General features: G+C 55.6%; 9 protein-coding genes across 9 annotated transcripts; 3 read left to right on the forward strand and 6 right to left on the reverse strand.

Annotated features, from left to right (window-relative positions):
- The first annotated feature begins 1,493 nt into the window (after positions 1-1,493).
- On the forward strand, positions 1,494-2,027 carry PUNSTDRAFT_53197 (uncharacterized protein). Its single transcript, XM_007384883.1, has 3 exons — positions 1,494-1,730; positions 1,755-1,903; positions 1,953-2,027. The coding sequence occupies exons 1-2, from the start codon at positions 1,664-1,666 to the stop codon at positions 1,898-1,900; spliced, it is 213 nt and encodes a 70-aa protein (XP_007384945.1). The 5' UTR covers positions 1,494-1,663; the 3' UTR covers positions 1,901-1,903; positions 1,953-2,027.
- A 1,580-nt stretch (positions 2,028-3,607) lies between these two features.
- Positions 3,608-4,121, forward strand: PUNSTDRAFT_135361 (uncharacterized protein; the record flags this gene model as incomplete). Its single annotated transcript, XM_007384884.1, has 2 exons — positions 3,608-3,769; positions 3,822-4,121. The coding sequence occupies 2 exons, from the start codon at positions 3,608-3,610 to the stop codon at positions 4,119-4,121; spliced, it is 462 nt and encodes a 153-aa protein (XP_007384946.1).
- A 323-nt stretch (positions 4,122-4,444) lies between these two features.
- Positions 4,445-5,542, reverse strand: PUNSTDRAFT_53198 (uncharacterized protein). The gene is made up of 3 exons (XM_007384885.1): positions 4,925-5,542; positions 4,808-4,870; positions 4,445-4,745 (listed from the first exon to the last, which is right to left on the reverse strand). Exons 1-3 carry the CDS (start codon positions 5,530-5,532, stop codon positions 4,724-4,726), a joined length of 693 nt encoding a protein of 230 aa, XP_007384947.1. The 5' UTR covers positions 5,533-5,542; the 3' UTR covers positions 4,445-4,723.
- Positions 5,543-5,748: 206 nt separating this feature from the next.
- Positions 5,749-7,511, forward strand: PUNSTDRAFT_103955 (Aldo/keto reductase; the record flags this gene model as incomplete). The annotated part of the gene is made up of 13 exons (XM_007384886.1): positions 5,749-5,861; positions 5,918-5,975; positions 6,022-6,068; positions 6,127-6,271; positions 6,319-6,400; positions 6,452-6,577; positions 6,637-6,726; positions 6,780-6,847; positions 6,907-6,998; positions 7,051-7,147; positions 7,208-7,299; positions 7,350-7,380; positions 7,438-7,511. Exons 1-13 carry the CDS (start codon positions 5,817-5,819, stop codon positions 7,509-7,511), a joined length of 1,047 nt encoding a protein of 348 aa, XP_007384948.1. The 5' UTR covers positions 5,749-5,816.
- A 1,308-nt stretch (positions 7,512-8,819) lies between these two features.
- PUNSTDRAFT_88523 (YjgF-like protein) lies at positions 8,820-9,924 on the reverse strand. The gene is made up of 3 exons (XM_007384887.1): positions 9,509-9,924; positions 9,220-9,448; positions 8,820-9,150 (listed from the first exon to the last, which is right to left on the reverse strand). Exon 1 carries the CDS (start codon positions 9,912-9,914, stop codon positions 9,513-9,515), a length of 402 nt encoding a protein of 133 aa, XP_007384949.1. The 5' UTR covers positions 9,915-9,924; the 3' UTR covers positions 8,820-9,150; positions 9,220-9,448; positions 9,509-9,512.
- A 204-nt stretch (positions 9,925-10,128) lies between these two features.
- On the reverse strand, positions 10,129-12,455 carry PUNSTDRAFT_53201 (RNI-like protein). The gene is made up of 8 exons (XM_007384888.1): positions 12,380-12,455; positions 12,138-12,329; positions 11,760-12,083; positions 11,519-11,704; positions 11,371-11,465; positions 11,251-11,318; positions 10,268-11,193; positions 10,129-10,217 (listed from the first exon to the last, which is right to left on the reverse strand). Exons 1-8 carry the CDS (start codon positions 12,434-12,436, stop codon positions 10,176-10,178), a joined length of 1,890 nt encoding a protein of 629 aa, XP_007384950.1. The 5' UTR covers positions 12,437-12,455; the 3' UTR covers positions 10,129-10,175.
- A 2,647-nt stretch (positions 12,456-15,102) lies between these two features.
- On the reverse strand, positions 15,103-18,558 carry PUNSTDRAFT_126739 (uncharacterized protein). Its single transcript, XM_007384889.1, has 3 exons — positions 18,046-18,558; positions 17,252-17,998; positions 15,103-17,226 (listed from the first exon to the last, which is right to left on the reverse strand). Exons 1-3 carry the CDS (start codon positions 18,402-18,404, stop codon positions 15,462-15,464), a joined length of 2,871 nt encoding a protein of 956 aa, XP_007384951.1. The 5' UTR covers positions 18,405-18,558; the 3' UTR covers positions 15,103-15,461.
- Positions 18,559-21,340: 2,782 nt separating this feature from the next.
- Positions 21,341-22,471, reverse strand: PUNSTDRAFT_53202 (uncharacterized protein; the record flags this gene model as incomplete). The annotated part of the gene is made up of 4 exons (XM_007384890.1): positions 22,328-22,471; positions 22,196-22,257; positions 21,989-22,122; positions 21,341-21,924 (listed from the first exon to the last, which is right to left on the reverse strand). A coding segment is annotated over exon 4 (499 nt), but the record flags the coding sequence as incomplete, so codon positions are not given.
- A 1,280-nt stretch (positions 22,472-23,751) lies between these two features.
- Positions 23,752-24,953, reverse strand: PUNSTDRAFT_69869 (terpenoid synthase; the record flags this gene model as incomplete). Its single annotated transcript, XM_007384891.1, has 5 exons — positions 23,752-24,081; positions 24,135-24,344; positions 24,402-24,480; positions 24,532-24,659; positions 24,708-24,953. The coding sequence occupies 5 exons, from the start codon at positions 24,951-24,953 to the stop codon at positions 23,752-23,754; spliced, it is 993 nt and encodes a 330-aa protein (XP_007384953.1).
- Between the last annotated feature and the right edge of the window lie 765 nt (positions 24,954-25,718).

Here is a 25,718-nt window from a genome sequence, read left to right on the forward strand (position 1 = left end):
GATTTTATACACGCCGCTGCGACTCGACGAGCTTCAGGTGCTTAATGTGCGGTGTTGGCCATTTGGGGAACACCGATCGCGAGAAACCACAATGAAATTCAAGACCCTCTTCGACCTTTGCTACGCAGCATCCCGGGTGAAACTATGGCTTAAATATTGCTCACACATCACGGTTATCCCTGCCCTTCTCCAATCGGGATTCAAACGAGGACTGTGACGCCTGAGTGCATATGCACTTCAGGCTGGCGGATACCGTTGGGATGCATACTTTTTCGTAGCTCGTTGGTTCAATCAGTCGAAGACTTGCCAGCGACCCCAGAATGCAGTAAAATCAAGTATGTGGTGTTTGCGCAGATTGATGCGTTGTTTCATTCGTGAAGGGTTGTTTGCCAACGTGCTCCTCGCACATGGTGCGCTGCCTTGGGTTCACCCGCGTATATATCCGACTCAGAAATCGGAGTGCAAGCAGTTGAAGAGCAGTCTCAAGGTTCCGAAACGGAAAGAGGGGACTATAAGAGTCAGGCGAGTCTGTGTCATTAACCCGCTCAGGATCAATCACTTACCAAATTAGCCATGCATATCTCCATGTTCCTCGCTATATGCCTAGTCGTCGCCACAGCCTTTGCCGCTCCTTCTGTACACAGCACTTCGCTTCCATGCTGAGGTTACGGGAGCTGCGCTGTGGAATGTTTGGATACATTGAGGGCAGTTGGATGAGCACTACGAGGCGATGTATTTGGGTTGCACCAGCCCGAGTCTCAGCAGACATTTTTTAAACTGGACGCGATTTAGAACTTCATGTGGGCATGACCAATGCGTCTGTGTATCGCAGATGACCCGGCAGCGGGTTCGATATCAGACGAGGTTCAGTCATACGTGCGGAATCCGTTATGGCGAATGTATGCCAAGGCAGGGAGGTAGAACTTGGTGGTGCGCCTCTGGAGTCGAGAGCATTTAAGGACGGCTGTGTGTGATGACCGCTTCAGTTACTGTTGTATTCGAACACCCCGGAGCGTCTTTGTACATCACCTTCGGTATACCACGGGCTTGATACTATGGGTCCACCTCCGCGGGCGCGAGGCAGTGGTCTGAAAACGCTGAGATGGATGTCAGGTTGGCGTCGGACCCGAAACCTGCTCTCTGACGCCGAACGCAATTCGCATGTGCATGAGCGGGTGCAGGGACATCGAACGCAGCGCAGGGACATCCGAGATCAACGCAAGGCCTAGTTCTGAGAAAGACTGAAAGGTCCTCTCTAGCAGGCGCTCGTCATGAAGAGATCAAGCCCTCTGGATTTCTGACGAAATAGACGAGGTGGTCAAGCATGAAAACGAACTAAACCGTCGCTGTGGGCAGCGACTCCACGTGGTACTACATAGCCGGAGACGACCGCGCAGTTGCGTCAATGCCTTTCTTCCTGACGGCCATCGTCCATTCCGCCTACCACTCTCGACGATGCTCGCGATACAACCACATTGCTTGAGCTGCAACATGCAGTAGTTGAGCTGCTAAAAATTGTCATTATCACCTGCCTATATAGCGACCACGATCGACGGACGATCCCCGGAATCCTGCACGCATCGTCAACCGCGATCGTTCACCATGACCTGCTCGCATCCTCCAGGGTCTGTGAAAGCACATCGTACGCCTCAAACGTCCCCGGATGACTCGCGAGGATATCATCGATGCCTTCATCGTTGGCAAGGATCGCGTCTTTGCCGGAGGAGAGGGTGCATGACCTCGAAACGTCGAAGGCATCCCACCTCCATCTTGTGTCGCAGTCGATGCTGGCTTTTATGAACTGGTTGACTCGGTGGTCTCGGAGGTTTTGGCGGTGTTCGATATAGCTGGCGTCGTACGAACTGGCGTCAAGGTGGATTTGACCTACAACGTGGAGTAAAGGGTGAGTTGCATCATCCGTATCGTTCTCATGTGGGATGACAGACTTACAGGCATTGTAGTTGATCCCTGTGTTAAGATCGATTGGCATCGCCGCCATCGGATACTCGCTGATACCGCCCCAAAGCCCGGAAGAGCGTATCTTATCATCTTGACCGTAGTTGTCTGATATGTCGTTGCTTCGTCGCTCGTCGGGCAGGATGACGATCTCCGGTGACCTGTCAAAACCAGGAAGAGTCAAATCTGTCGAAGACAGCGGCGTCACCGCATCAGGCTCAGGGTGAGCATACTGTTGTCTGCCCGGCATTGCCGGACTGACAAATAGTACTGTTCTCAGACGCTTAAGAACGACGTGCATGTTGCATAAGCGTAGGCTGATGTACTTACCGCCGTTGCAAGCGAGGTTTACGTCGTTTCCCAATGGTGTCGCCGTTATCGGATACGCATAGACCATACCACGATATTCGCAAGGGTCTATCCTGTCGCCGCTTGCGTAGCCGTCTAATATGACCGGACTCCATCGCTTGTTGATCTCCGGCGACATGTCAAACCCAGGCAGGGTCAAACCTGCCACCGATAATGGTGTGGCGCCGTCAAGGATAGGTTGCGCTTCCACACCCGCAAAGAGCGCAGATTTATGGTCGCCTCTACTTGGCGAGCAAGAGGCAGGAAGCTCCCATGTCGAACACGAGTTTGCCCAGGCCGGGTGGCGAAACGATGTGTTCTTATTCTGGTTCTGCGCGAAGCTACCAATGTAGTCGAAGCGCGCGAAAGATGATTGATCGATGACCAGGCTGGTCGTTGGGATGCCTGGGATACCTGCACCGATGTCGATCCTCGATCTCGGCGCCACAGTCGAGTTAAGTGCAGTCAGGCGTGTTACTCGATGGAAAAACCCGTGTTGGTCCGTAATGCACTCTTCAGGAAAGAAAGGGGGGATCTGGTATGTCGTGTTCGTGTCTTCAGTTGAGAAAATCAGACCGTTGATGGAACATACGAAGCCCATGGTACCCCCGCCTACCGAAGGCGTCTTCATCAGGCTGGCGCTCTCCTCGCGCCTTTTCACACTGGGATCTTGTTGGACATCCTGTTTGCTTCCCATGATCGTCGAACTCCAGGATTCCTTCTATGTTCAGCAATGGACAGTGGTTGAAGTTTGCGCCTTCCTGTCCTGGTTCTCGCAGATGGCGGCAGTCTGCCAGCTCAGAAGGCGAGCCTGGGACGGCCACGAATACCGCGGCGTCCTGGGGCGATCTCCGGTGAGAGGATGTATCGAGGGAGGACGCCAGCGATGCTGCTGTTGCTGGCTGGTTGGGTTTGACAAGTGGTTCTTAGTGGATCGCACGCGTCAGCTGGTCGCGCCGACCATTGTGCAAGTGCCACATTATGGACTTATCAAACATTGAGGAACGGCGACTACTCGAGGTTGGTCTACGTTGGAAGAACTCCGTCGGAGAGCTCTCACTAACCATCTCAGGGACAACGTCAAATATCGCTGGAGTACGCCGCCTCCCATGAAGACCTGAAGTTCACCACAGCATCTATCGTCGGACGCTACCATTCCAGCTAGTAATGTACTCAATTGTTTTGTCAAAGACATGAGGTGCGCTGCGGCCAATGCTCAGCTACCCGCTCCAACAACATACGAATGAGAATCGTCCCGAAGATCGTTCCTTTTGAGCGGGCAGCCCCTGTGGATCAGACGGCCATGTCTTTCGCTCGGGAGCAGCAACTTACTCTGGCGTGGGAGAACCCGTCCGACTTCCATCTCGCGCTAGTGGATTACTTCCCACAGGATCTGTCGTATCTGATCGACGGACCATATTTCTCTGATTGCCTCCACCACAACGATAAACACGAGCTCAAAAAGGTGTGTTTATCCTGTGATAAGCAGTGAGCATCACTTTTACACGACGATCCAGGACAAAACACTGAAAGATCGGTTGTACGACCATTCGTCGTACATGCTGGTTCTCCCTCCATCATCATCGCCGTCTACACCTTCGTCCTTCCTGTTGTCAAAGTCCGATTCTTCCTCATCGAAGCGTCCCTTGAGTGAAGATGAACCCATTGGGAATGCAATCACGCATTCACCTAACAGTACCCACTGCGATGGTCATCTCGATCCTCAGGGATCCGAGTCCCTTCTGATCCACCCCGGTCAACCAAGCACCTCCGGACTTGCAGCGGAAGATCCCAGTCCCTCTCGAGGTGCACCCTGATCTAGATGGCACATGTGTACGTGAGCACTAATGTATCGGCTCAACCGGGAGCCCGTTCTACTGAGCAGCATGTTGCGTTGGGCCGATGTTGTGAATCATCGATGACGTCTCGCATGTCTTTCCTCAGCTGCTGATTGACATATGATGAACTCATGAAATACGCGACTGGAGTCAGCGATGTGTTGCGGTGGCGTGCGCGGAGTATCTTGTTGGGCAACACCGCATACGACCTCCATCTATACTATCTCTCTTTCCTTCGGTCAAAAATCACGCTTGCGATCAATTACCAGCGCCTGGCAGAAACGCGTTGAAATGTGTCGTCTCGATCCATGATACCTACAACATGTAAGTATAGATATCACAGGTATGCCATATGAATCATGCGTTACAATATCTCCTTGTCACTGTATCGCTGCATCAAGGGGGCATAGGAGGTACATCTTTTTACCTCCACACAACTGGGTAGGACGTCCAAAAGGAACCTCGCGGATCATCCGGTCACTCATGGCGAGTCGGTTTGCATCGAACGTATGCGTGCGTGCTCGCAATTCGATGAGACATAGCCTCATGGGTGCACCTACACGCGCCAAAAAATATAAAACTCATGCCGTTACCGGGACCGCCCTAGAGATGAGACACCGAGCATAAGCTGTGGGCTTGCTTCCGAAATGTGGCTAAGACCATACCTCGTAAGTTGATCGAGGTTCTCATACACGGCCTTGAGTTCATAATGAGGCCTAGGCTCAGCACTATCGTGAGGCGTGGTCAGTTCGACAGGCTTCACTGATTTGAGTGCAACTGACTCTGTCGCCGAGTTATCGCGCCCAACAACTACAGTATCCGCCTGTTCCGTCTCCTTTGCGCGAGTGTGTGCGCGGGCTGTACGGGAGGAGGGCAGAGAGAGGCCTTCGCGCTCGAGCAGCAACTTCTTCAGCTCGACGCCCCAGCGATAGCCGGTCATCTGCCCGTTCGAGCCCACAACGCGGTGGCACGGAATGAGGACCGCGAGCGGGTTCGCACCGACAGCAGCGCCGACCGCACGCGCCGCGCCTGGCCTCCCAATCTTCTGCGCAAGTTCGGCGTAGGTCACGGTGGTTCCCGCCGGTACGCCCTTGAGCGCATTCCATACTTGAGCACGGAAGGGTGAGCTCGTCAACGAGAGGTCGAAGGCCACGTGGGACGGATACGCCGTCGCGGGATCTTCAAGACAATCCAAAACGTCCTGGACAGACAGGAGCTGCGCAGCATGGAGCTCGGTGCTGAAGCTTGCCGAGGGGAACCGTCTCTTCAGGGTGACGTGAGGTTCGTCAGCGAGCTCGATGGCACACACGCCGTTCGACGTGAACGCGATGACCACATTGCATTGCAAAGCCTTGCTGGTCGCGCAGTGGTAGAATATGGTGGTGGACATCGTTGCTCTGTGAGTCGCAGCTGTGGCCAAGCAGGATGGGTCGGATGGGTCTTATATCTCACGCGGGGTGGGTTCATGAGTCGCGTCGCGTCGCGGGGCCGCGCGCTCACGTGGCTGCGCGCAACCGCGGCTTCTCGGCAGCACCGACCTCAATCCACTCCTCCTTGCGTTCTTGCCTGGATCACCTGTGCTTGGATGGGTTGGAGGTCGTTTGGAGGCCTGGTATATATGCCTGAGGAACTGTACAAGATGATCCTCAGACTTAGAGCAATCAACTCGCCATCATGGCCACGAACACGTCCCCGAAGAGTGCGCTCAATATCGTCATGGTGAGTTGTCGAGAGTCATCGCCCGTCATTCTTCCCCGTAACTCACGGATAATCAGGGATGCATGACGTTTGGAGATCCAGGCACTGAAGCCGTTCGCGTCTCTGACCTGAAAGGTTCGCATTACTCCCCTTCATTGCAACCCGAGCTGACCGACGACAGAAATCGAGGCGATCATCGACGCGTTCGCGGCTCACGGACATACCGAGGTAACCCTTTTTAATAGAACCACCACCTTACAACCAGACTTACCTTGTTGCACCCTAGTTGGACACCGCTCGTAGCTATGGAGGCGGTAGTGCCGAGTCCTACCTCGCCAAGATCGACTACGCCAAGAAAGGTTTGAAAGTCCTGAAAGTCCAGACGAAGTTGAATCCCACTGCGCACATCCCAGTGGAGCGAAGGGTTGGCAGTAAGTGGCTTTACCAACTCTTCCTGGCTACGTTTAACTGGTGATAGTGGTCGGGAAAGAAACCATCTCGCATGGGCCGGAGGACCTCCACAAGTGGCTCGATGTTTCCCTAAAGCAATTGAACACAGAGTTAGATTCTCGTGACATTTGATTGCCACGTAACTGATCGCAGATCTTCAGCTGTGTCGATTTGTGGTATCTGCACTCCCCCGACCGCACGACTCCTTACGAGGTTACGATGAAAGCCGTGAATGAACTTTACAAGGAGGGCAAGTTCAAGCGCTTCGGTCTCAGCAGCTACATGTCGTACGTACTAGTTCCTCGCTTTCTCAGCATCGGGCCGGAACATGTGCCGGACCACGCAGATGGGAGGTCGCACAGATCTGCGAGATTTGCAAGGCAAACGGATACATCCAGCCGACTGTGTATCAAGGGTTTTACAACGCTCTGCAGCGGTACGTCTATCTCACATCTGTGAATCTACCGTTGATTCATCTCTTCTCTATAGTGCCGTGGAACCGGAGCTCTTTCTCTGCTTGCGCAAGTACGGCATTAGCTTCTACGCCTTCAACTGCCGTATGTCGCACGATCGACATCCGCAAGCTCTCCTATGCTAACGATCTTCACCGATAAAGTGGCCGGCGGCTTCTTCACCGGCAAGTATCTCTCCAAGGAAGATCAAGCCGAACCGGGCTCGCGCTTTGACGATAGCCGTATGCTGGGCAAGGTACACGGTTTTGTCCTAAAACGTCAAATTTCCTCGTTCATCTCCCAACTAGTTCGTCCGCAGCCTCTACTGGAATGATCCCTACTTCAATGCCGTCACCTCCATCAAGAAAGCCGCGGACAAGCACGGCCTCTCAATGGTCGAAGTCGGTCAGCTCGCCGTCCGCGCTGCTCTCCACCAATTCCGACACACTGATACCTGCACTGCAGCGCTCCGTTGGGCCTCGCATCACAGCGCCATGAAACGCGAATTTGGCGACTCGATCATCATCGGCGCCTCCAGCTTGAAGTACATTGAGCAGGTGCGACCCAATCACCTTCCGTTTCATCAAGCTGATGCAATCGCCTCTAGAACCTGAATGATTTAGAGAAAGGCCCGCTACGTAAGCGCTCCGGTCATAAGTATTTTGCTACCATACTAACGTCACTAATACCACCAGCCGAAGACGTCGTTAACGCAGTGAACGAGGCCTGGAACAGTGTCAAAGGCTTGGCCCCACCCTACTACCGCTGAACACGGTGCTTATAGTTCTCGATAATCTCGTCGCCGGACTGTGTAGTTATATACCATGCATGTAGTACACCGACCAAATCTACGTCTTGTGCTCCATGCCCTCAGCCGTCATGTGCCGTCGCCACCATCCGTAGCTTTTGTCGTGATCACCCCATGAACCCAGTTCATGGTAGCCTGAACTCAAGAGTCCAAAACCGCTCTTCACGCAGCATGTTGACCGGACTTTGAGGTGTATCACAACCATGAGGAAAGGAGACCCTTCGAGGTGTGTTTATGCTCCGGGAGCAAGAGGCCGCGAAGCGTGAGTCGAGGCAGATGATGGGTGGCGTTTGGGAAGGGCAAGGCAAGGTTGCAAAGCTCGTGATTATATACTGCAACCTCTTGAAGGGATGGAAACAACTTCGATGATGACAGATAGTTATCGAACACGGCCCACGCATCAGGCATAGGAGGCATAGGAGGTTGCTCCCAGTGTAGAGCCATGCGTTCGATAACAGGCGAACTAAGATTGGAGAGGAACTTGTTCAGTGGTGTCATATTGGATGGTAGTGTTCTGTTGCATAGACCGTGTAGTTCAGCAGTGCGGAGCGCTGTTCTCTGGGTCATTCGAAGACAGTCGCAGAAATCGATCATGAACGGCGCTGAGATGAATGAGAAACTGTAAAATTAGGAAACATCATGCAAGCTCACTGAGATCCCGCTCATCGTTATGAGGCCACACAAATCGTACCGTGGTCAACGATGCGTCGGCCTTTATGAGAGTTGTTCGCAGAAGGTTAACCTCAGTAAGTTCGAGTTCGAGTTCGGCGAGTCTGTCGAGGATGAGGCTGGAGATAATGTGATGCGTCGATTTGTTGCCACCAAGCCCTAAGCGCCGTAGCGCAAAGGGAAGTGTTTGTGCGCCATCCGGTTTCTGTACCCGTCTGAAATCGCAGGAGTGCATCAAGAGCGTATTCAAGCGTGTCATGCGGCAGAGAAGTGACCACCACGCATTGAACGAGTCGAATGTGCACATGAACATCCGCAGTGTTTGGAGCGACGGGAGGTGCGTCAAGTTGCCACCAGCTGTGGATTGAGAGTCGAAATCGACCATTGTGAGGTCCAGGTATCGTAGGTTCGTGCATGTCGCCATTGTTGCTAAGAAGCGTGGAATGTCTTCTTCGGGTCCTCCGAATGACATAATACGAACATGGATCGCGATATGTGGTCGAGTCTGAATCAGATGGGTGATTGTGTGATCCCGCACCCGGCTGTTGTTACGAGCAAAATGTATCGTTCGGAAAAGTTGTCGTTGAGAGGCGTATATGAGGCATTTGCAGGCTAGGGATGCCGCCTTGAGCGTATCAATATCTAGCACTACTTCGATGATTGCGTCGAGGATTTCCTGAGGCAAAGAGATCATCGTGAAGATATGAAGGTGGTGGTCAGTGGCGAAGGTTGACGAGGCGAAGAGCGGGGCCCCTGCACGCGGAGAGCGAAACTGATCATTAATATTGATCAGCAGACGCCAGTCGCTTGCGCCTTTGGAAATCGTCGGTATCGTTGTTTCTTCGGCGTATGCAATGCACACTCAGCGAAACGGCCGCAGCAGGCTTCGATGCCTGAACAATCCATTGAAGCTGTAGTGGCTCGGCCCTGACTATTGACCCGGAAAGTGAGGGGGTTAATTGATACTAGCTGCCTATAAGTCAATTCTTCTTTCTCTTACCGCGGCGGTGTATACCATTGAGTGTACTCAGATCTGTGCATCGAAGGCAGTCTGGCAGGAAGATCAGCGAGAGTGAGACAACTACGTCAAGTGAATAGCATGATCGGAGTATAATCAGGGCTGTCTGACATGTGTAAAGTGCAACATAGCGCTGGAGATGAAGCAGAACATATTGCGGCCAGCTCGGCGAACGGAGTCGCATGCTGAGACACGGAAAGCGAAATTGAATCTGCTGACGTTCGTTCAAATGCGGTCTGTTCTATGATTGATGGCACAATTGCTGGCTGACCTGGCTATGTGACGATAGCATCTGCTTCGATTTCCACCTTCATAGCTTCTTCGATAAACCGACTTCCTACTATCATCGTCGCAGCGGGACCGGAGTTCGCGAACGCCAGTCTCAAAGCACGGCCTACGTCGTCCGTATCCTCATGCCTGGTGACGAACATCCGTACTCGTATGATGTCTTCCTTCGCGCCACCCAGCGCTTCCACGGCCCTCAAAATCTCCGCGAATATAACCGTGGCTTGATCGAATGCGTTATCCGGATGCTGAATCTCCCCTGACTCCGCAGAGATCGAGGTTGTGCCCGAGACGCAAATGAACGGCCCTCGCCGGACAGCACGCGAGTATCCGAATCGCGCCTCGTACGGATTGCCTGTCGAAAAGCGGTAGGTCGGGTGAGGTGCGGTCATAGCGAATGACGAGATGGATGTTAGCGTCGAGTCATAAAGCAAGGCGGCGATGACCCGATGAGTCGAGTCATTCCTTACAAGACCTACATGTCCCAGACTGTTGCCATTTTGCCTCGATGTCGGCTGCGTGAATGAGAGGATATCGATCATCGCAGTAACAGACGAAAAGACTGGCACGCAGGCTGCATAAACAACAGAGCATAGATCATTGCATAGCACAGCTATAGAGCATCGCAAGGGAGCAAATCGACATCAATATATTCAAACGACGTGTGCTTCGAACCCGAGGATGTTTACTCCCCTCTACGGTCATCGTCAGCGAGGACCGCTGGTAGTCGAGGGGCGAGGCGCACCTTCTTTGGACAAGTCTCTGTCACCTTATTACATCCCCAAATCTTGATCTCCCTCACGTCGGCACAGTTGTCCAGAATCCCCTGGACAACGAAGTCATTTACCTCTCTGCAGAACCCAATATCGACCGTCTTCAGCTTTCGGCAGTATTCGCCAAGGTCCTCCAACACGCCCTCGCGCCCTGTATCCTTCCAGCCGTTGATGTCAAGATGCATTAGCTCAGGACCCGAGTGGTTCATCAGAGCGAGGAGCGCCTCCGATGTCAGTAGATGGTTTCGTGGCATCGAGATCTCCGTAAGAGGCGGGTTGTAGTCCGGTTCCTTCTCGTCCACCCAGGTATCGAAGAGGTTGGCGACGCCTTCATCCGTCAGTTGAGGCACGTCCGCCAGCTTGAGTTTCTGAAGCTTTCCCACGTTGGGCACGATCCCGTCCTCCATGAAGCCATCCGTTATCATCGACTGCCCCGACAAATCCAAATGAGTGAGGCCCGGCCCTACAAACTCCAAGAGCCCAACAAGCGCATCCTCGCTGAGACTTCGGCCCGGGTATGAGAGTTCCAGATACTCAAGTGAACCCGCCAACGTGCACAACTCGTCTAACCAATCGTCGGCCATGCGCCCAACCTCCTTCAGCCTGAGCTCACGCAGTTCAGGGCAGCTCCGCACGAGGGCCTTGACGCACGCAAGGTCGAAGCGCGGACTCTGAGTGATGAGGAAGCCCGTGAGTTGCGGGTGCGAGGCGAAGAAGGAGATCCATGCATCCCGGCGGACGAGGAAGGGACCAAGAAGCTCGATACGCGTGAGTTGCGGCATGGACCGGGGCCAGGAGTTGAGGACGGAATCATCCATTCGGCCGCAGAAATCCAGCCGGAGGTGCGTAAGCGACGGGTTCAGAGAGCCAAGCGCGCACAAAGCCGGAGGCGTGAGATCTGGAAGGTAACGTCCGCATCAGTCCGGAAACGAACAAAGAACAAGAAAATGCCTACTTGTAACGTCGTAAAGCGTGAGGTTCGTCTGCTGAGCATCATAGAACAAGGGAGCGTTTTGTTCATTACTGGGGAAATACGTTAGCAAGAAAACCGTGTCGAACTTGCGAAATCGCGCACAGCTTCCTGGTCTTCGCGAGGGTCTTTGCAATCGCGTCCATGTTGGTGCCGTCGAGACCAAGCGCTTCCACATCGTCGATATAATCGCTCACAAGCTGAAGCGTCGATCATTATGGACAGATTTGGGCACAGTAGGCAAAGTACAAACCTGGATACACATCGACACCAGCGTCGGAAATTGCTTCTCCTCGAAGTAGACTATCTTCCTCCTGTCCTCGGTAGCCTTCCGCTTCCGTGGCGCCACAGGCTTCTTGAAGGGATCGGATCCCGAGGATTTACTGCACGGAAGGCAAAGATATCCTGGAGGGGGGTTCGCGGCCATGGTATACTTCGTCTACTCGCCAAGGAGTTAGCAGGCATTCGTGGCAAGGCAAAAACGCATCACGCACCACAGTGAACTGCTTCTCGCACTTGGCGCAGTTCTCGAAGCTGCCAACGGGTGGCTTTGACGCGTTGGTTGACCACAAACTAAGACCATTATAGGCATCGTCGTCGTCGTCTTCGTAATCGTCGTCTGAACCTTTCCCTTTCTTGGATTTCCCCTTGCCCTTGCCTTTCGCCTTGGCGTTCTCTTTCTCTGCTTTCGCCGGCGCCGCCTTGGATTTGGCGTTCGTCTTGCGCCTCTTCGGAGAAGGCTCCTCTTCGTCACGATTTGGTGCTTTCTTATGCTCTTCATCAGGCTCGTCGAGCTCATCCGAGTCATAATCCAGTGTCTAGAGCAGAAATCGCGTGAACTCCGGTTCCATTACAGAAAAGTGCAGGCTCACCCGACGCGCACGTCTCCGACTAGGTCCGGCTACAGATTGCTCAGGCTCTTTCTCCTGCGGCTGCTCAGAATCTTGCTGATTTCCACCGTCCTGGCCTTCCGAAGTCGAAGCCGTGGTCGTTTGCGCAAGTCTCGAGGGCTGTCGACGTGTGGCGGCTCTGCGCGCCACACTTGCGGCTGTAATACCGCTGTCCTGCCCATACATTAGAACTTGGCTGCAGGGGAGTTGAAGTAGATACTTGCCTTCAAAAAGCTGGTAAGCGCAGAGCTTGGACCGCGAACATTGTTTCTTCTGCTCATTGTGCCAGGGAGCGGGGAGGGAACAGGGGGGAAGGAGTCAGAGACCCGGGGCCGCGACGCGACGCGGCTAATTTGCGAGTTTAGACGGAGCACTGATCCACAATGTCGGAGCTCTAAACTTCAAACCGCGTAGTGGAGCTCTTGGGAGACGGCTCAGTAGTGGAAAGATATAAGTACAAACTGATACATAGGCATGTATTCCACAGCTAGTAGTTATCCTAGAAAAGAGACGTGTAGGTATTACTTGTTCTGCAGCGCGTGATGTCGAACGGAGAGTTCGCTGCGCCACCTAGTAGCATGCATCACTACGCATAGATGGAGAAAACGGAGACGAGCTGAACGAAGATGAAGAACGAATGGCACAGACGTCGACGTGAGTCATACAAGCAATTAAACGCAGATGAGACCCTGTATATCACTCCGCCCATATAAGATCGGTAGTCTCGGCGAGCTTCTCCAATATACCACGTTCAATGCACACGATTCTCGCAGACGAATGGATCTTGAGGGTCGGCTTGATACCAGCTGGCATATCCTGCACTCGGATGAAGAGCCCAGGAGTTTGTTTGGTGCGCGATCGTATATCCACTTCTCGCCGCCTAGGCCAAGAACCTAATATCCAGGATATTTCCAGCACATCTATGTGAGATGTAGTCGGATTGAATTGCACCGCGGGTCTGAGAATGAGTCGATCGAGCATCGGAAATCGAGTCGAGAGGTCTTGATCGGGGTCAAGTGACTCTACCGTCAGAGTCGTGAGGCACGGATAGACACGAACGGGTTCCATCAAGGCGCTCTCAAGACACTGGGCTCGTGTAGTACTGCAGATAAGTAGAAGGGTCTCCAGACGGGGACAGTGCAAATTTCGAAGGAACATAGCCCCAAAGTAGCTGGATTGCCGGCTCATGGAATGTATGACGAGCTTGCGAAGCAGGGGCAGGTTGATAGTACTGGAGTACTGTACGCTCCAGTAGCCATCAGGACCAGGTCTGAAATGAAGCCATAATTCCCGTAGCTTCTGACATCCAGCCAGGCCCGACCAACCACCTTCGTCCCTGTGAACAGCGAGGACCCAGTAGATCTTGAGGACGGTCAAGTTCCTGAATAAACTCGATGATATCCCTCTATAGAAGACGTTGCTCAAGCGGACCGTGTGGAGTGCTGATGATGAGAGCGAAAAGGCATCGACTACAAGAAACCGCTCATGGTCGGCTGCTGGCAGCACGTCCATGAACCGCTCGATGCGTAGGGTAGTCAAGGTCGCGAACGCGTGTTCCCCTAGGCCCCTCAGAAGCGCTTCGAGTTCGTGCGTACGCACTATCCTTCCGATACGCAGATGCAACTGATGGAGACGGGGCGTTTCTGGAGTAAAGGAGACGCCCGCGCGGAGGACCTCCATGACGGATGCAAGGAAAACGCTCGCGTCGATCCCGCCGTAGATCGTGACGATTATATGGAGTGGGCATGGATATGAGCGTCTGGCAAACTCGTAAAGCAAAGGCCCCGCCTGACGGGGCAGCGTGAAGGAGAGCGTGGTCCAGAGCGATTTCACGTAGAGCATCATCGATCGCCACGAGCGGCATACTGAGGTCAGAATGACGAGGGCCTTGAGACAAAGTATCGGATCCTCCTGGACGACGTCTTCGATAACGTGGAGGAGCAACTCGGCTGGCAGTGCTGCAATAGGCGAGCGTTGATGCCTACGTGGCAGCTTGGTTAGAGCGGCGATCGCGGTTTTGCGAAACCCGGTGACCTACCGTATATGCATCTTGAACACGCCAAAGTTAAGACTGACCACCGAATAAGAACGAGTCTGATCCTCAAAATTAGTCGGCGGAGGCGAAGAAGAAAGACGGTAAGGCACACATACTACGTCCTCGGCGTGCGCACAACTCCTGATCTCGCAGCGGCAGCAGGCCTTGTTCCTGAATGGCCGCGTCTATCTACGCGCAAGATCCTTCAAACCAAGATGAAGACGACACGTAGCCTGAAAGCGAGATAATGAACGAGGGAAACGTTCCCTTGACACGAAACATCGCCCGCGGCGGCGCCAAAGTGGGGGTCGCGCACTACGCCGCGTGTGAGCGAAGTCGTACAATACACTCTCGTAGGCCAGGCCAGGGGCAAGTTCTTCCTTCACCTTCCTTCCTTCCTTCCTTCACCGTTGTGCTGCTCTAGCTTTCCTGCTTGAGCAAGACTTTGTCCCGAGCTAGACGAGTTTACCCGTCGGGGTAAACGCGGACTTGATGAAAGTGAAACGCTTGATGCGAGCATAGAGCAAAGTAGACCACGATCTCGCGATCATGAGACCTCCCTCCCCTTCCTTCCCTCCCGCGGCTTCATGGATCATATTGCTGTCCCGTCCGTCCCATCTATCACTTCTGATCCTCACCGCAGTGCCGATCAGCTCGCGGGCGAGGTCATTCGCCGGTCTCTGTTATCGTCCTGCTCGAAGAGCTTGGCTGACAGAAAATGATCATCATCATCATCGATGCCCCGCGCTCTCATTGAGTCAAACGTTCCGGACGGATGTAAGAACTAGCGCGGTTTTTTTTTGATGATGTGTGTGGACAAAGACGGATTGCGATTGGGAACATTATGTACTCGATTGAACAGATGATACATTACGGAGACGCATTTTTTCTTTGGGAAACACAAGGAATGTTGGGAGAGAGGCCAAGATGGGAATGGGAGGTGATTAGGCGAGTGATGTAACAGGGGAAAGTGCGTACGAGCACGAAAGGAGGAGGCGGGGAAAAAAATAAGACTGAAGGATATGTTATATGTACTTGCGACGTGAGGGACTCGGCCGGACCGTGAATGCGACGATTACCCTAAGCTTTGGCGAGAAAAGTATGGCGATAGAAAACGAGACGAAAAAAAGGGAAACGAAAAGCGAGTCTAAAAAAACCCGTTGTCCGCCCAGAAGACAAAGAAAAAAAGTAGTAGAAGAAGAAAAAAGGAAATCACACGAAAGAGTTCCGCTCCAAAATTCCAAACAGCACACACCGACCAAACCGATCCTTCAAACCACCCACGACATCGGCGGCGGGGTGCCCTGCTGGTACGCGTGAAGCAGGAGCTGCTCCGGGCTCCCGTACCCATTGAGCTTCATCGCCTCCGGCGACTCGTACGCCATCCCGTGGTGCGGCATCCCACCGCCCCCTCCGCCGTGCATCATCAGATGCTGATAGTCATGCTCGGACGACGATCCGTAGCTGTTCCCGCTCGCCGACCCGTGCGGGCTCCCCGCGCCTCCCCCGGTGCCGTCCGCGTCGAAAAAGTCGATGTCGAGCGCTTGCGCGTCCTGATAACCCTGGTACTGCTGCTGCTGCTGGCGCTGCTGCTCCATCTGCTGCTGAATGCGCTGCTGATGCTCGTGCTGCATCTGCATCTGCTGCCGTTCATGCAGTGAAAGCGAAGGGTGGGGAGCGTATCCCGGCGAGGGAAGCGGGGATGGGACTACGTGATCCGGTCGATGCGGAGCTGGCTGCCGATACGGGTGATCGAGGCGAGCCCGCTGCGCCGCCTGCGCCTGCGCCTGCTGATCCGACAGAGGGTGTGGCAGAGGCCGCCCGTTCTGCGTCGCCGGCGCGGGCTGGAGCCGGAGCTCGAACGGATAGTGGTGACGCGCTGTCGTCTCGTACGCTGCTGGCGAGGAGAGCTGGGGATGCGGCTGCTGACGATGAGTAGGACGAGGCCGGAGATCCGCCGCCATATCCATGCCCATATCCATATCCATACGATCCAGCGTGTCCATATCCATATCGGGGCGTGGACGATGCATCGCCATGTGCTGCTGCTGCTGCTGTTCCTCGCGCATAAGCCCACGCATCTGCTCCTGCTGCTGGCGCGCGAGCTCGGCCGAATAGGCCAGCGCCTGGTCCGGGCCCAGGGCTCTCGCGGGGGCTGACGCTGGACCGGGGCGAACGCTCGTCGCGGTCGTCGGCGATCGCGAGCGTGGACGCCGAAGCGGCAAGGGCCGCGGACGTGCTCGGGCGCGGAGATCCATCTCCATAGAATCCGCCGCTTCCTGCTGCTGTTGCTGCTGCTGCTGCTGCTGTAGGAGAAACTGCTGCTGCTGCTGCTGCTGGTATTGGTAGAAATGCTCCAGCTCCAGCATTTGCTGCTGTGTCCTCGTCGTTGCAGAGCTCCATGACAGAGAGCCGCCGAGATTGGGGTCGCGACTCGGTCCCGTACTCGTACTCGAGCCCGGACCCGGCGCCGGCGGTCCCCGTCCGAGGCCGGTCGACGAACCGAGGCTCATCGTCTCCGCCGTGAGGCCGTTTTCGTGGATTGTTGCCGAAGGTGTGAGCGAACCCGGCGCCGAGGGCGGGAGAGAGCGGTGGAGGGTCGTTGGTGAGCGGCGGCGGCTGGAAAGAGAACGGATTGCCGTCGTCTCCGTCGACGCCGACATGGACGCCGGCCGCTGCGGGTGACGGCCCGCCCCCACCGACGCCGCTGCCTGCTCCGACTCCGAGGTATCCGCCGTATCCAAAGGCGAACGGGGAAGAAGAGGACCCGGGTCGCCCGGCTGCGGCTGCTGCTCCTGCAAAGGCCAGCTCGGTAGGCGAGGGTCGTCCAAGGCCGCCGAACGAGGGTAGATGGGGTAGCTCGCCGCGAGCTGCGACCAGGCCAGGTCCTCCGTCGTAAGCTGCGCCTGGTGCGGATGCGTAGGCGGCGGGCGCGGTGCCGGGCCGAGTGGCGGTGCCGGGTCGTCGGCCGGGTAAGGGAAGTACGTGCTGAGTGGAGAGGGCGCCTGTCCCGGATGGGGGCGGGAGGACATATGACTGGGGTGGTGAAGGGGTGACGGACGAGGAGACGACCGCAGCGAGGGGCGGGAGGGTTCGATCAGCAGTCCCTGCGCCGCCTGAAGTGGGTGGCCGGCTGCTGCTGGATCCTGGCCGTGTATCGCGCCAGCCTGAGGAGGGGGCGGGTGCGAGCCCGTGGCCGTCGGGGAGGCCGAAGTTGAATGATGGGGAGGAGTAGGGCAGAAAGGAATGGCCGCCGGGGCTTGGCCCGTGGACGTAAGTGTGATGGTGGACATGGATATGGGACGACGGAGGTCCAGGGGGAGCGGCGGCGAGAGCGACGGCAGATGGTGCGGTGGATGAGGCGGCTGGGGGGACACGAAAGGACTGGCCGGGGTCACGAAAGGAATGGCTGGTCGGCGACGCGCCGTGGTGGTGTTGGTGGAGGTGCCAGGAGCCGGCGTGGTACATGAGCCCGGGATGGTCCGAGCCCTCGTAGCCGGTGCTGGTGCCCGGGCGCTGGTGGAGCGGGACGTGTCCGGCGTCTTCCTGCTTGACGCCGGCGGAGAGCTGGTGGTCGGCGGCGGCCTGGGCGGCGGCGGTGTTGATCGAGGGGATGGGGCGCTTGCGGGTGGAGGAGCCCTTGGAGGCGGCGGACATGGTGGCGTGGAGGGTGGTGAGCTCCTTCATCATGAGCTCGTTCTGGTCCTGCTTGTCGGAGTGGACGGTCTGGGCATGCTGGCGGAGGTTGTCGAGGCGGGAGAACTGCTTGCCGCAGTGGCAGCTGAACGGGCGCTCGCCGGTGTGTTTCCTGGGGCGGCGGTGAGCTGGGGGGCAAGGTCGGGTCGGGCGACGTACCTGATGTGCCTTGCGAGGTGCTCGGAGCGCGAAAAGACCATGCGACACTCGCCGTAGCCCCTGCACTGGAAGGTCTTGGCGGGGGCGGGGCGGTAGCGCTTGCCGGCGGGGCCAGGGGGCGCGGTGGTGGGCGGGGGCGTGTCGGACGTCGGGGACGGGGTGTGGTCGTCGGCGGGCATGGTGGCGGACGAGGGATCCGCTGGCTGGTCCATGTTTGTTGGCCCAGGGGGGAAAAGGGACCGGTGCCTGAGGAAAGTTGATCTAGAGCCCGTTAAGTAACGGCGCGTCCCTGACTGCTTACCTAAGCCGTGGCCGGCCCAGCTCGCTCTTCCCTTTTTTTGCGCTCCGCTCCGCCACATCCATGGATCGCCTCGACACCGACGGCCGTGGGGAGCAGCGAGAGGTGGCAGCCAGAGGCAGGCCCAACGTCCCACTTGCCGCCCGCGTCCAGCAGATAAACCGTCCAACTGAAACTGAAACTGATGCGCGTCTCGCCTCGTGTGTGCCCCGAAATGTCATATATTACTATGGATATCTCTGCCGCGCGCCCTCGCCGTCATCGACGGCGGGCAGACGGCTCTTCTGCTGCAAGTCACCGTCGAACCTGCGAAAAGCAGACGCGCTCTGCGTATGTATGTACGCGCGCCAACCCGCCACGAGCCCTGCGCACAGAAGCGTCCAAAGCGACAGTCCCTGAGTGGCGGTGCGCTTTCGACCCGCGAAGCCGCTCGCGTCGATCCGTGCTTTGTTCCTCTTCCAGCCCGTCCTTCCCCACCCCATCTCCCTCGGGCTCATCGGGCCTTCCCCCCCTCACGCCGCTCCTCCCAGCCCAGCCCAGCATACCACACGCCGAGAAAACCACTTGATCCAAGACCCCCCGACGCCGGGCCCGCCCTGTCAGCTTGGGGGGGGGGGTGCACGCGTCGCGCGCGGTTTCGGAGCCGGCTCAACCCACGCCACCCGAATCGCCATCGCATTTGCGCCGAATTCGGTCCACTGGGGCGGGTGCAGTCAGACCGAGCCCTCCGGCCAAAGCGGGTCGATCAGCCCATCTTTCTTCTGATTGCGAGCGTAATACGGATCACCAGCCACGATATCCACGTGGGCAGGGCCCCAACATCTCAAACATCAACCTGGCGCCTTTTTCGCAGGCTCTATGTACTTTTTATTTTATTTTTTACACTCTTTCATACCGTTCCGAGAGAAGCCGCGTTTGCGCGCCCCTACTCACTCCTCCATCCTCCATCAGACAGACGGACGATGGCCCCCGCTCTAGCAGAGTACCTAAACGCAGAACGATAGTGTTTGCAATCCACTCTGGCCAAAGACGGAAGGGGAGCCCCGGAGATAACGGCGCCGGAGCCTAGACCGCGGGTCCATCCCATCCCATCCATGCCCCTCCGTCCCGAAACAACAACAGCAGCAGCACGTCCACCCCCGCTCCACGGCAACGCAATTAAGCACGACAACATGGAGAGCCCAGACCGAGCACTATACTTACTCGTCCTCGGGAGAGAGACGCGAAAGCTAAATGCTATGCAACACGTCGATCTCAAGGTGACCCACCCGGCGCAGCCCAACGTCCGCGTCCGTGATAGCGGCCGGCACGTAAAAAGTTGGCGTAAGGTATCTCTGTTAGTACGATCGCGATCCTCAAACCCGTCGCCATCTGCGGCCGAAATCCACGCTCGCGTGTTCACGTATCTCGATCACACACCACCGCAGAGCCCAGCCCGACGGGTGGTCGCTTCCCCTGCGCGCCCGCTCGCCGGACAGGCTTGGGAGAACCATTTCCACCCATCCACGCTAAGACTTGTGTCTCGTCTGCACGATTATGAAGAACAAAGGCGCCTTGGCATTCCTTTTCGCGGATCTCGTACATCCACCACTGCCGATGCCGACGTTACGCGCACCACACGTCCACCTGGACAAGGTCCGGTTCGCTGGACAAAAGCAAAACCCTCCGAGATATCGCGGCGGCTTCGAAAAGCCTAGCAAGGTTTGCCCTGCACCGCGCGACCGCGTCTTTGACTTTCACCGCCTACATGACACGTATTTTTTTTCTTGCCCCGTGTCTGTGCCTCATGGCCTCGAGGCGCCTCACCTATACGAGACGCCCTCGCCAGGCACGCTCATTATGTACAACAGCCCTGCATGTACCTCGAATGAACACCTTTCTGGACGTCGGCTTGCCACTCCCTCGAGTAATACCCATCGCGCGCCCTGTATCACGCGCACGATTCCACCCTGCCGGCACGAACACGTCGGCTTAATTCCGAGTCGGGCTACGCGCGGCGCCCCCTTGGAATCTTTGTCTTGATACACACATACCTCTGACCATGTGTACTCGCGATAGTCGTGTCTACGCATCGTGCGTTCGTATATGGCATGCATGAGAGGCTTTTGCGTGTAAAGCTGTGCTGATTCCTGAATATGACCCCCCCCCCCTGAGGTCGTTCAGCTCGCTCCTTTCGCTGAAGCCTCCTCCCGCGTTCGAGGATAAAAACCTGCGGTTTTACCCGTTCGATGCGAATGGCGTTACTGTTGGCTTTGCACTCCTCGCCGCCTTCCGGGCACAGCTCTGAGCTGATCGGAAACCTCGAGGCAGTCGGCAGTGCAGCGCCTCGCGAGCCTCGTGAGTCGTGACAGCTTTCCCACCCGTCGGCGCTCCCGCCCGCCCGCGGCGCGCGCTCCGACCGCGCGTACCCCCTCCCCGTTTCTGGCCGTCTCCGTCTGCCAAGTGTGAACGCGATGCTCTCCGTCGACACCGGGATAAAGGGCCGGTTCGGTGTACATGCACCGCCCCGTCGAGCCCTAGAGAGGCCAGCCAGAACCCCATAGATTCGCGGCGACCTAGTCCTACATACATACCACCACATTCGACCGAGTATGTAAACTTTCACGTTTCACGTGTTCGTATGTGCATACACATCCGGAGAACGGGGGCAAGATGCGGAGCCAACTTCTTCAGCCCCCTTCGGTCCTGGGCGTTGCGGACGACGGGACTGCACGGGGCAGGCGGGAGCGAGAGCGGGGGCAAGAGAGGACGCGAGCGGTGGCGGCGGCGCTGCGGGACCACTCCCGCTTATCGAAGACGCGTTCGACGAAAACCGACGACAAGGACAACGGAAACGCCACGAAGCTGCATTCAAAAGTATATGTATCAACGGCCACCACTCACCACCACGATCGGGATCGCATGGCATGCCGCAACACGGGGCCGCGGCCGGGGCGTTCGACATACCGTTACAGACACATGGAAACAGCGTTATGGTCGGCGCCCGTGGCGCCACACATTCAGTGTTAACCGTCCGCGAGGACGGCGCGCCCGGGGGGGTTCGTCGAGCGTGTGGAGTTTGTTTGCCCTACGGCCCTGAGCATCTTGGAGCGCATACAAGCTCGACCCGGACAGATCCCTTCCATCGCGCGATCCGCTGGAGCTTTGCTGTGAAGCCTGGTTGCCCTCGCCGTTCAGCAGGTTCACGCACTGGCCCCTCGAAACTTCGCGGAACACGAGGCTACACCTGGGAAACGTCCGCACGGATAGATGCAGTACACACACACCCGTACGGGATGCGAACCCTGTGCATGAAACGACGCGGCCATGCACACGGCTTGAAGGCAATATCTGGGTTTTTACCCCAGGGTTCTTGCCCCGCCTCGGATGAAACGGCCCGAGACGAACGTATGGGTTATCGAGAAGCCTGGATACGAGACGCTCGAAGCTTGGGCTATGCCGAGGGCATGCGAGGGTACCCGGATATGGCGACCTACGCACCGTGCTCACCGTAATGACCTCCATATTCTACTGTCGAGAGAGTTTGCTCGCCCTAGACGCGCCCTGATCTCCTCGGTTTTCAGGGCGATGGTCAGATAGCGGTCCGTTGTGCAAAACCTAATCTTATTCACGATGGCCTCGCGGTTAACTAGTATATCGCCGTAGATCACGGAGCATCGTCACCAGCGATTGGAGACCGACACTCGTTTCCCGCACGGTGTCAGACGAGGAAGAAACGTATCGCGGTATCGTGATGACGATCTCATTCAACTTGGTCTGGAGTGAACGGCAAGAGGCAGGTGAGCTTTTGCCCGAAGCGAAGGCGTCTGTTGGACCGGTAATGAAGTATTGACGTCAGGCTATGTCCCACAGGCTACTATCCTCGGGGCCACGGTTAGCTGAAGGATACCGCGGCAGGCGTCGATGGATAGCGAGTGCGTTTCGATCAACGATCAGCTTACCTTTCAAGACGTAGCATTTTGACATGCGAGTTGATTGTCGCAGAATTGTCCTTCGGTCCGTGACCACAACTCTGCATCAACGCTAAGCGCTACACGTTGTTTACGATTTTGAGATCGTGACCTGTTACCCCGCTGAACCGAAACAACTGAACTTGGCAGGGCGAAGATAACATCCCCCACAGTGTCTGTATGTTGCAAAAAACACCTCGTGTACTTAGTACAGCGAGTCTGCCACCGTCTGACCAACCATGTGACAGCGATTGCATCTATCAACTCGAAACGCGCGATGCCTCTTAGACTTCATCACGGACTGCATCCCCCGGAATATGCCTTGGCAAAGTCGGCACATTTCATCATAGGTATGCTGTGGAACTGGGTTTTACGCCACGCATCCGGTAAGCGGGACACCTTGAAAGATCTCTTTCGGGCGTGCTTCTCATCATCGCCACTTTTTACAGGACCCAGGCTCGCCGTGCCTTGTTCTGAATTCGGCATTGTCCTCCGAGCCTGTACCCACGAGAAGTTCGGAATTGAACCTTGTAAGCTTCCGCCAAGTCCAGACGCAATCTGTTTGCGTGTACTCCACGGAATGATCATATCGCATAGAAGATCCTTCGGCCCGCGCATTGTCTGAATGCCTGAACAACCCGGGCCAAGGCAACCCGCTCCTCCCCGGCCATCAACGGTGTCCCTGCACGACTAGGTACGTTGTAGCGTACGCTAGCAAAGCAGGAATGTGAAGGCGAGCTACAATATGAATCCTTACGATGAAAACTCGCGATGAACGACGCATACTCAGGTGTTCTCGCTACACTCTCAATCCTTGCCAAATCTGATATCAAAGTATCTATACTAAGTGCAGTTGGGTTTTGAGTGGCGTCCTCCAGCGCGCACATACACGAGATCCGCTCGGAGGACGATCTCCGCACGTACGCGGCCCGGTCAACGTTCACAGCCATCCTGAACCATGACGGAGATTAAGGCATGTCAGGCATCGGCACATGTGCTCGACCATATACGAAATTAACAGCTCAGAGCATGTATGCCGTGAGATGAACCACGAGTCGCTGAGATTCGGATGTGAGTACACGCCCTTCTATCAGGGCTGGATCTTTGATTAATGGACAGAACGACATCATCTAAGCTGTTATCCTTTGTAGGTATGGCTATGTCACATTCTCTGCGCGTTCTGAGTCGTCCCGAAAGCCGACCATCGTGTTCAATAGTCGTACACTATACGGCGCAAGAGACACTGGCGCGCGGGACGTGAGCGAACGGCCGAATCGATATAGTGGGTACAAACTGATCCTGTTCCACGCTACGATGAAACCCACGACGTTTAAGGTCTGTATAATCCGTCGGACGCTTCGTCGTATAGGTGGATGGTGCTCTCTCAAGAGAAATAACCGAGGTATAACTGCGACATACATGCAAAACTCGAAATAACCTTCGGTGCGCCGCGTACTTTCAACCACGGGAAAGAGTGACGATTCGGGTTCGCTTTACCTGCTCTCGCTCCCGTCCGAAGTATCTCTCTGTCTCAAAACTCCATTGGACGTTGCCAGCGACCCATCTTTCCAAGCCCTGGACGTAATGCGCGACGGCCGCATCAGTCCCACCGCCCCATGAGGGCAGCGTTGATTTTATGGTATGAAACCTTTGTAGCAACCGAAGGAAGTATTCGCCCGCGAAGCGAAATGTATCTTGAAGAGACGTGTGCTGGTGTGTCATGAGGACTGTAATGATATTGTGGCTGCTACGTCCATTCGCTTGATCTAGCTTGTAAGAGTATATGTCCTAAGACGATGCTATCCATCAGCGTTTTGATCTAGTTGGAATGGAGAACTTACCTTCGACCAGCATACCATGTCTACCGCGCAAAAGTACAACGATATGAACACCGGGTTCGCGAAGACGATGTCCGGCAGGTCAAGACCCAGCGCTGCTTCAAGCATCGCAAAACATACACGAACGCCAGTATTTTCGCGCTTTAGTACAGTGTAGCTTGTCACGTCCAGGATATCGCGACGGGCCCGATACTCAGCCTCGCGAACCACGGCCTACGCCAGATTTGAGCAGACATCCACAACAATTTCAAGAGGTAGTATGAAGCGAACCTGAGCGTAGTCCTCGCAGTGTTTCATGAAACGATGGCGGCAAGAAGGGCGGGCAAAACGCATGAAACGGCCTCTGAATCTGATCTATCATGTTAGTACGTAAGAGAGGACATATCGAACTGTCGCATACTGCTTCGTGACATGAGCCAAAGCTGATCCGTCATGCCATCCGGGGGAGTTAAGAGATCTGAAAAACACTTCTCCCGTAATCCGAGCATCTAGTCCACCTTGCCGAGCAGACAGTTCCTCAATAACGAGCTTGTGCTTATCAGCGTGAAGCTTCAATGAGCGGGCTATGAAACTTACAAGGAGGTTGAGCAAGTCGCAGCACATGCGATATTCCTCGCGGCCGACGGACGGGCATACATATCCTGCGAGGAGTTCCGTTTTCGCTTCCGTGAATAACGTTGGCCTACTTCCACTGAAGATGTTGAAGGAGTTGACCCATGCTGATGCTTCTAGCCCGACGGTGGAATGGAAAGAATTCACCGAACGACGCGTGTCGAACGGCTTCACGAGATCGGGAAGCAGAACTTGCGTCAACGAGGACATCTTGTTGAATGGTGGGTAATGCTGACTCACTGACTCGTGGTAGCGGGCGAGGGAGACCTCTTATACCAATCGTATCCTTCGGAGCAATCTTGTCCTTTCCTGACGAAGAATGCAACATGGTATTGGAGCGTCATACTCGCGGTTCGAACGTCCATTCATGACGACAGGTGTCGAGATCAGCGCGGAAATTGGGTGATTATTGGGCACGATAGCCAAATCTGTTCTTGCAGCATTTGGAGATGATAGAGCGATGAGGTCAAGGAAGTTTACCCCGAAAAGCCTCGTTCAGTTTCATGAGGGCAGCGGAAATGAAGTTCTCTGGGCCCTGTACAGCCAAGCTCAAGCCCGAGTCATCGTCGCAATATTAAGGTCGAGAGTGTTGAGGAAAGATCCTGGTCCAATACGGGGGTTAAGCTGTAAGAGAACGCAAGAGAAATTGTTTAATTCATACACATGATGGGTCCCCAATGAGATTGAGGTCGACAAAGCTGCATATCACCGAGGGCGCCAGTCTGTAGGTCCGTGAAATATGCGGCTAAATGATAACGTAGGAGATATGTTACCTCGGACTCAGGATAGTGTTCCTCGACCGCAACTCAATGACGTGTGAAGATGCGGCGCCAACAAGAAGAAGCAGGCGAAGATTCGAAATCTCAATCACAGGGCCTAGTGCGATTCGTTAGTTCTGTGGAGATGTCATGAGATCTAATGAGTATGCCTTGGCGACAGAGGATTGCGAGGGCTGGAGTACTATAGGCGAACAAG

This window comes from Punctularia strigosozonata (genome assembly GCF_000264995.1).
Source record: "Punctularia strigosozonata HHB-11173 SS5 unplaced genomic scaffold PUNSTscaffold_8, whole genome shotgun sequence".
NCBI classification, from domain to species: domain Eukaryota; kingdom Fungi; phylum Basidiomycota; class Agaricomycetes; order Corticiales; family Punctulariaceae; genus Punctularia; species Punctularia strigosozonata.

Coding starts and splice junctions, on each gene's coding strand:
- PUNSTDRAFT_53198 (XM_007384885.1), bottom strand. CDS start 5,532: ATGTCCACCACCATATTCTACCACTGCGCGACCAGCAAGGCTTTGCAA. Junction 4,871..4,924: donor CGCGATAACTCGGCGACAGA/GTCAGTTGCACT, acceptor GCCTCACGATAG/TGCTGAGCCTAGGCCTCATT. Junction 4,746..4,807: donor AACCTCGATCAACTTACGAG/GTATGGTCTTAG, acceptor TCTCATCTCTAG/GGCGGTCCCGGTAACGGCAT.
- PUNSTDRAFT_126739 (XM_007384889.1), bottom strand. CDS start 18,404: ATGTGGCGGAGCGGAGCGCAAAAAAAGGGAAGAGCGAGCTGGGCCGGC. Junction 17,999..18,045: donor CACCTCGCAAGGCACATCAG/GTACGTCGCCCG, acceptor CCGCCGCCCCAG/GAAACACACCGGCGAGCGCC. Junction 17,227..17,251: donor CTCGCTGCGGTCGTCTCCTC/GTCCGTCACCCC, acceptor TCACCACCCCAG/TCATATGTCCTCCCGCCCCC.
- PUNSTDRAFT_53201 (XM_007384888.1), bottom strand. CDS start 12,436: ATGAGCAGAAGAAACAATGTTCGCGGTCCAAGCTCTGCGCTTACCAGC. Junction 11,466..11,518: donor TGGTGTCGATGTGTATCCAG/GTTTGTACTTTG, acceptor TCGACGCTTCAG/CTTGTGAGCGATTATATCGA. Junction 11,319..11,370: donor CTCGCGAAGACCAGGAAGCT/GTGCGCGATTTC, acceptor GTATTTCCCCAG/TAATGAACAAAACGCTCCCT.
- PUNSTDRAFT_53197 (XM_007384883.1), top strand. CDS start 1,664: ATGACTCGCGAGGATATCATCGATGCCTTCATCGTTGGCAAGGATCGC. Junction 1,731..1,754: donor CGTCTTTGCCGGAGGAGAGG/GTGCATGACCTC, acceptor GAAACGTCGAAG/GCATCCCACCTCCATCTTGT.
- PUNSTDRAFT_88523 (XM_007384887.1), bottom strand. CDS start 9,914: ATGACCGCACCTCACCCGACCTACCGCTTTTCGACAGGCAATCCGTAC.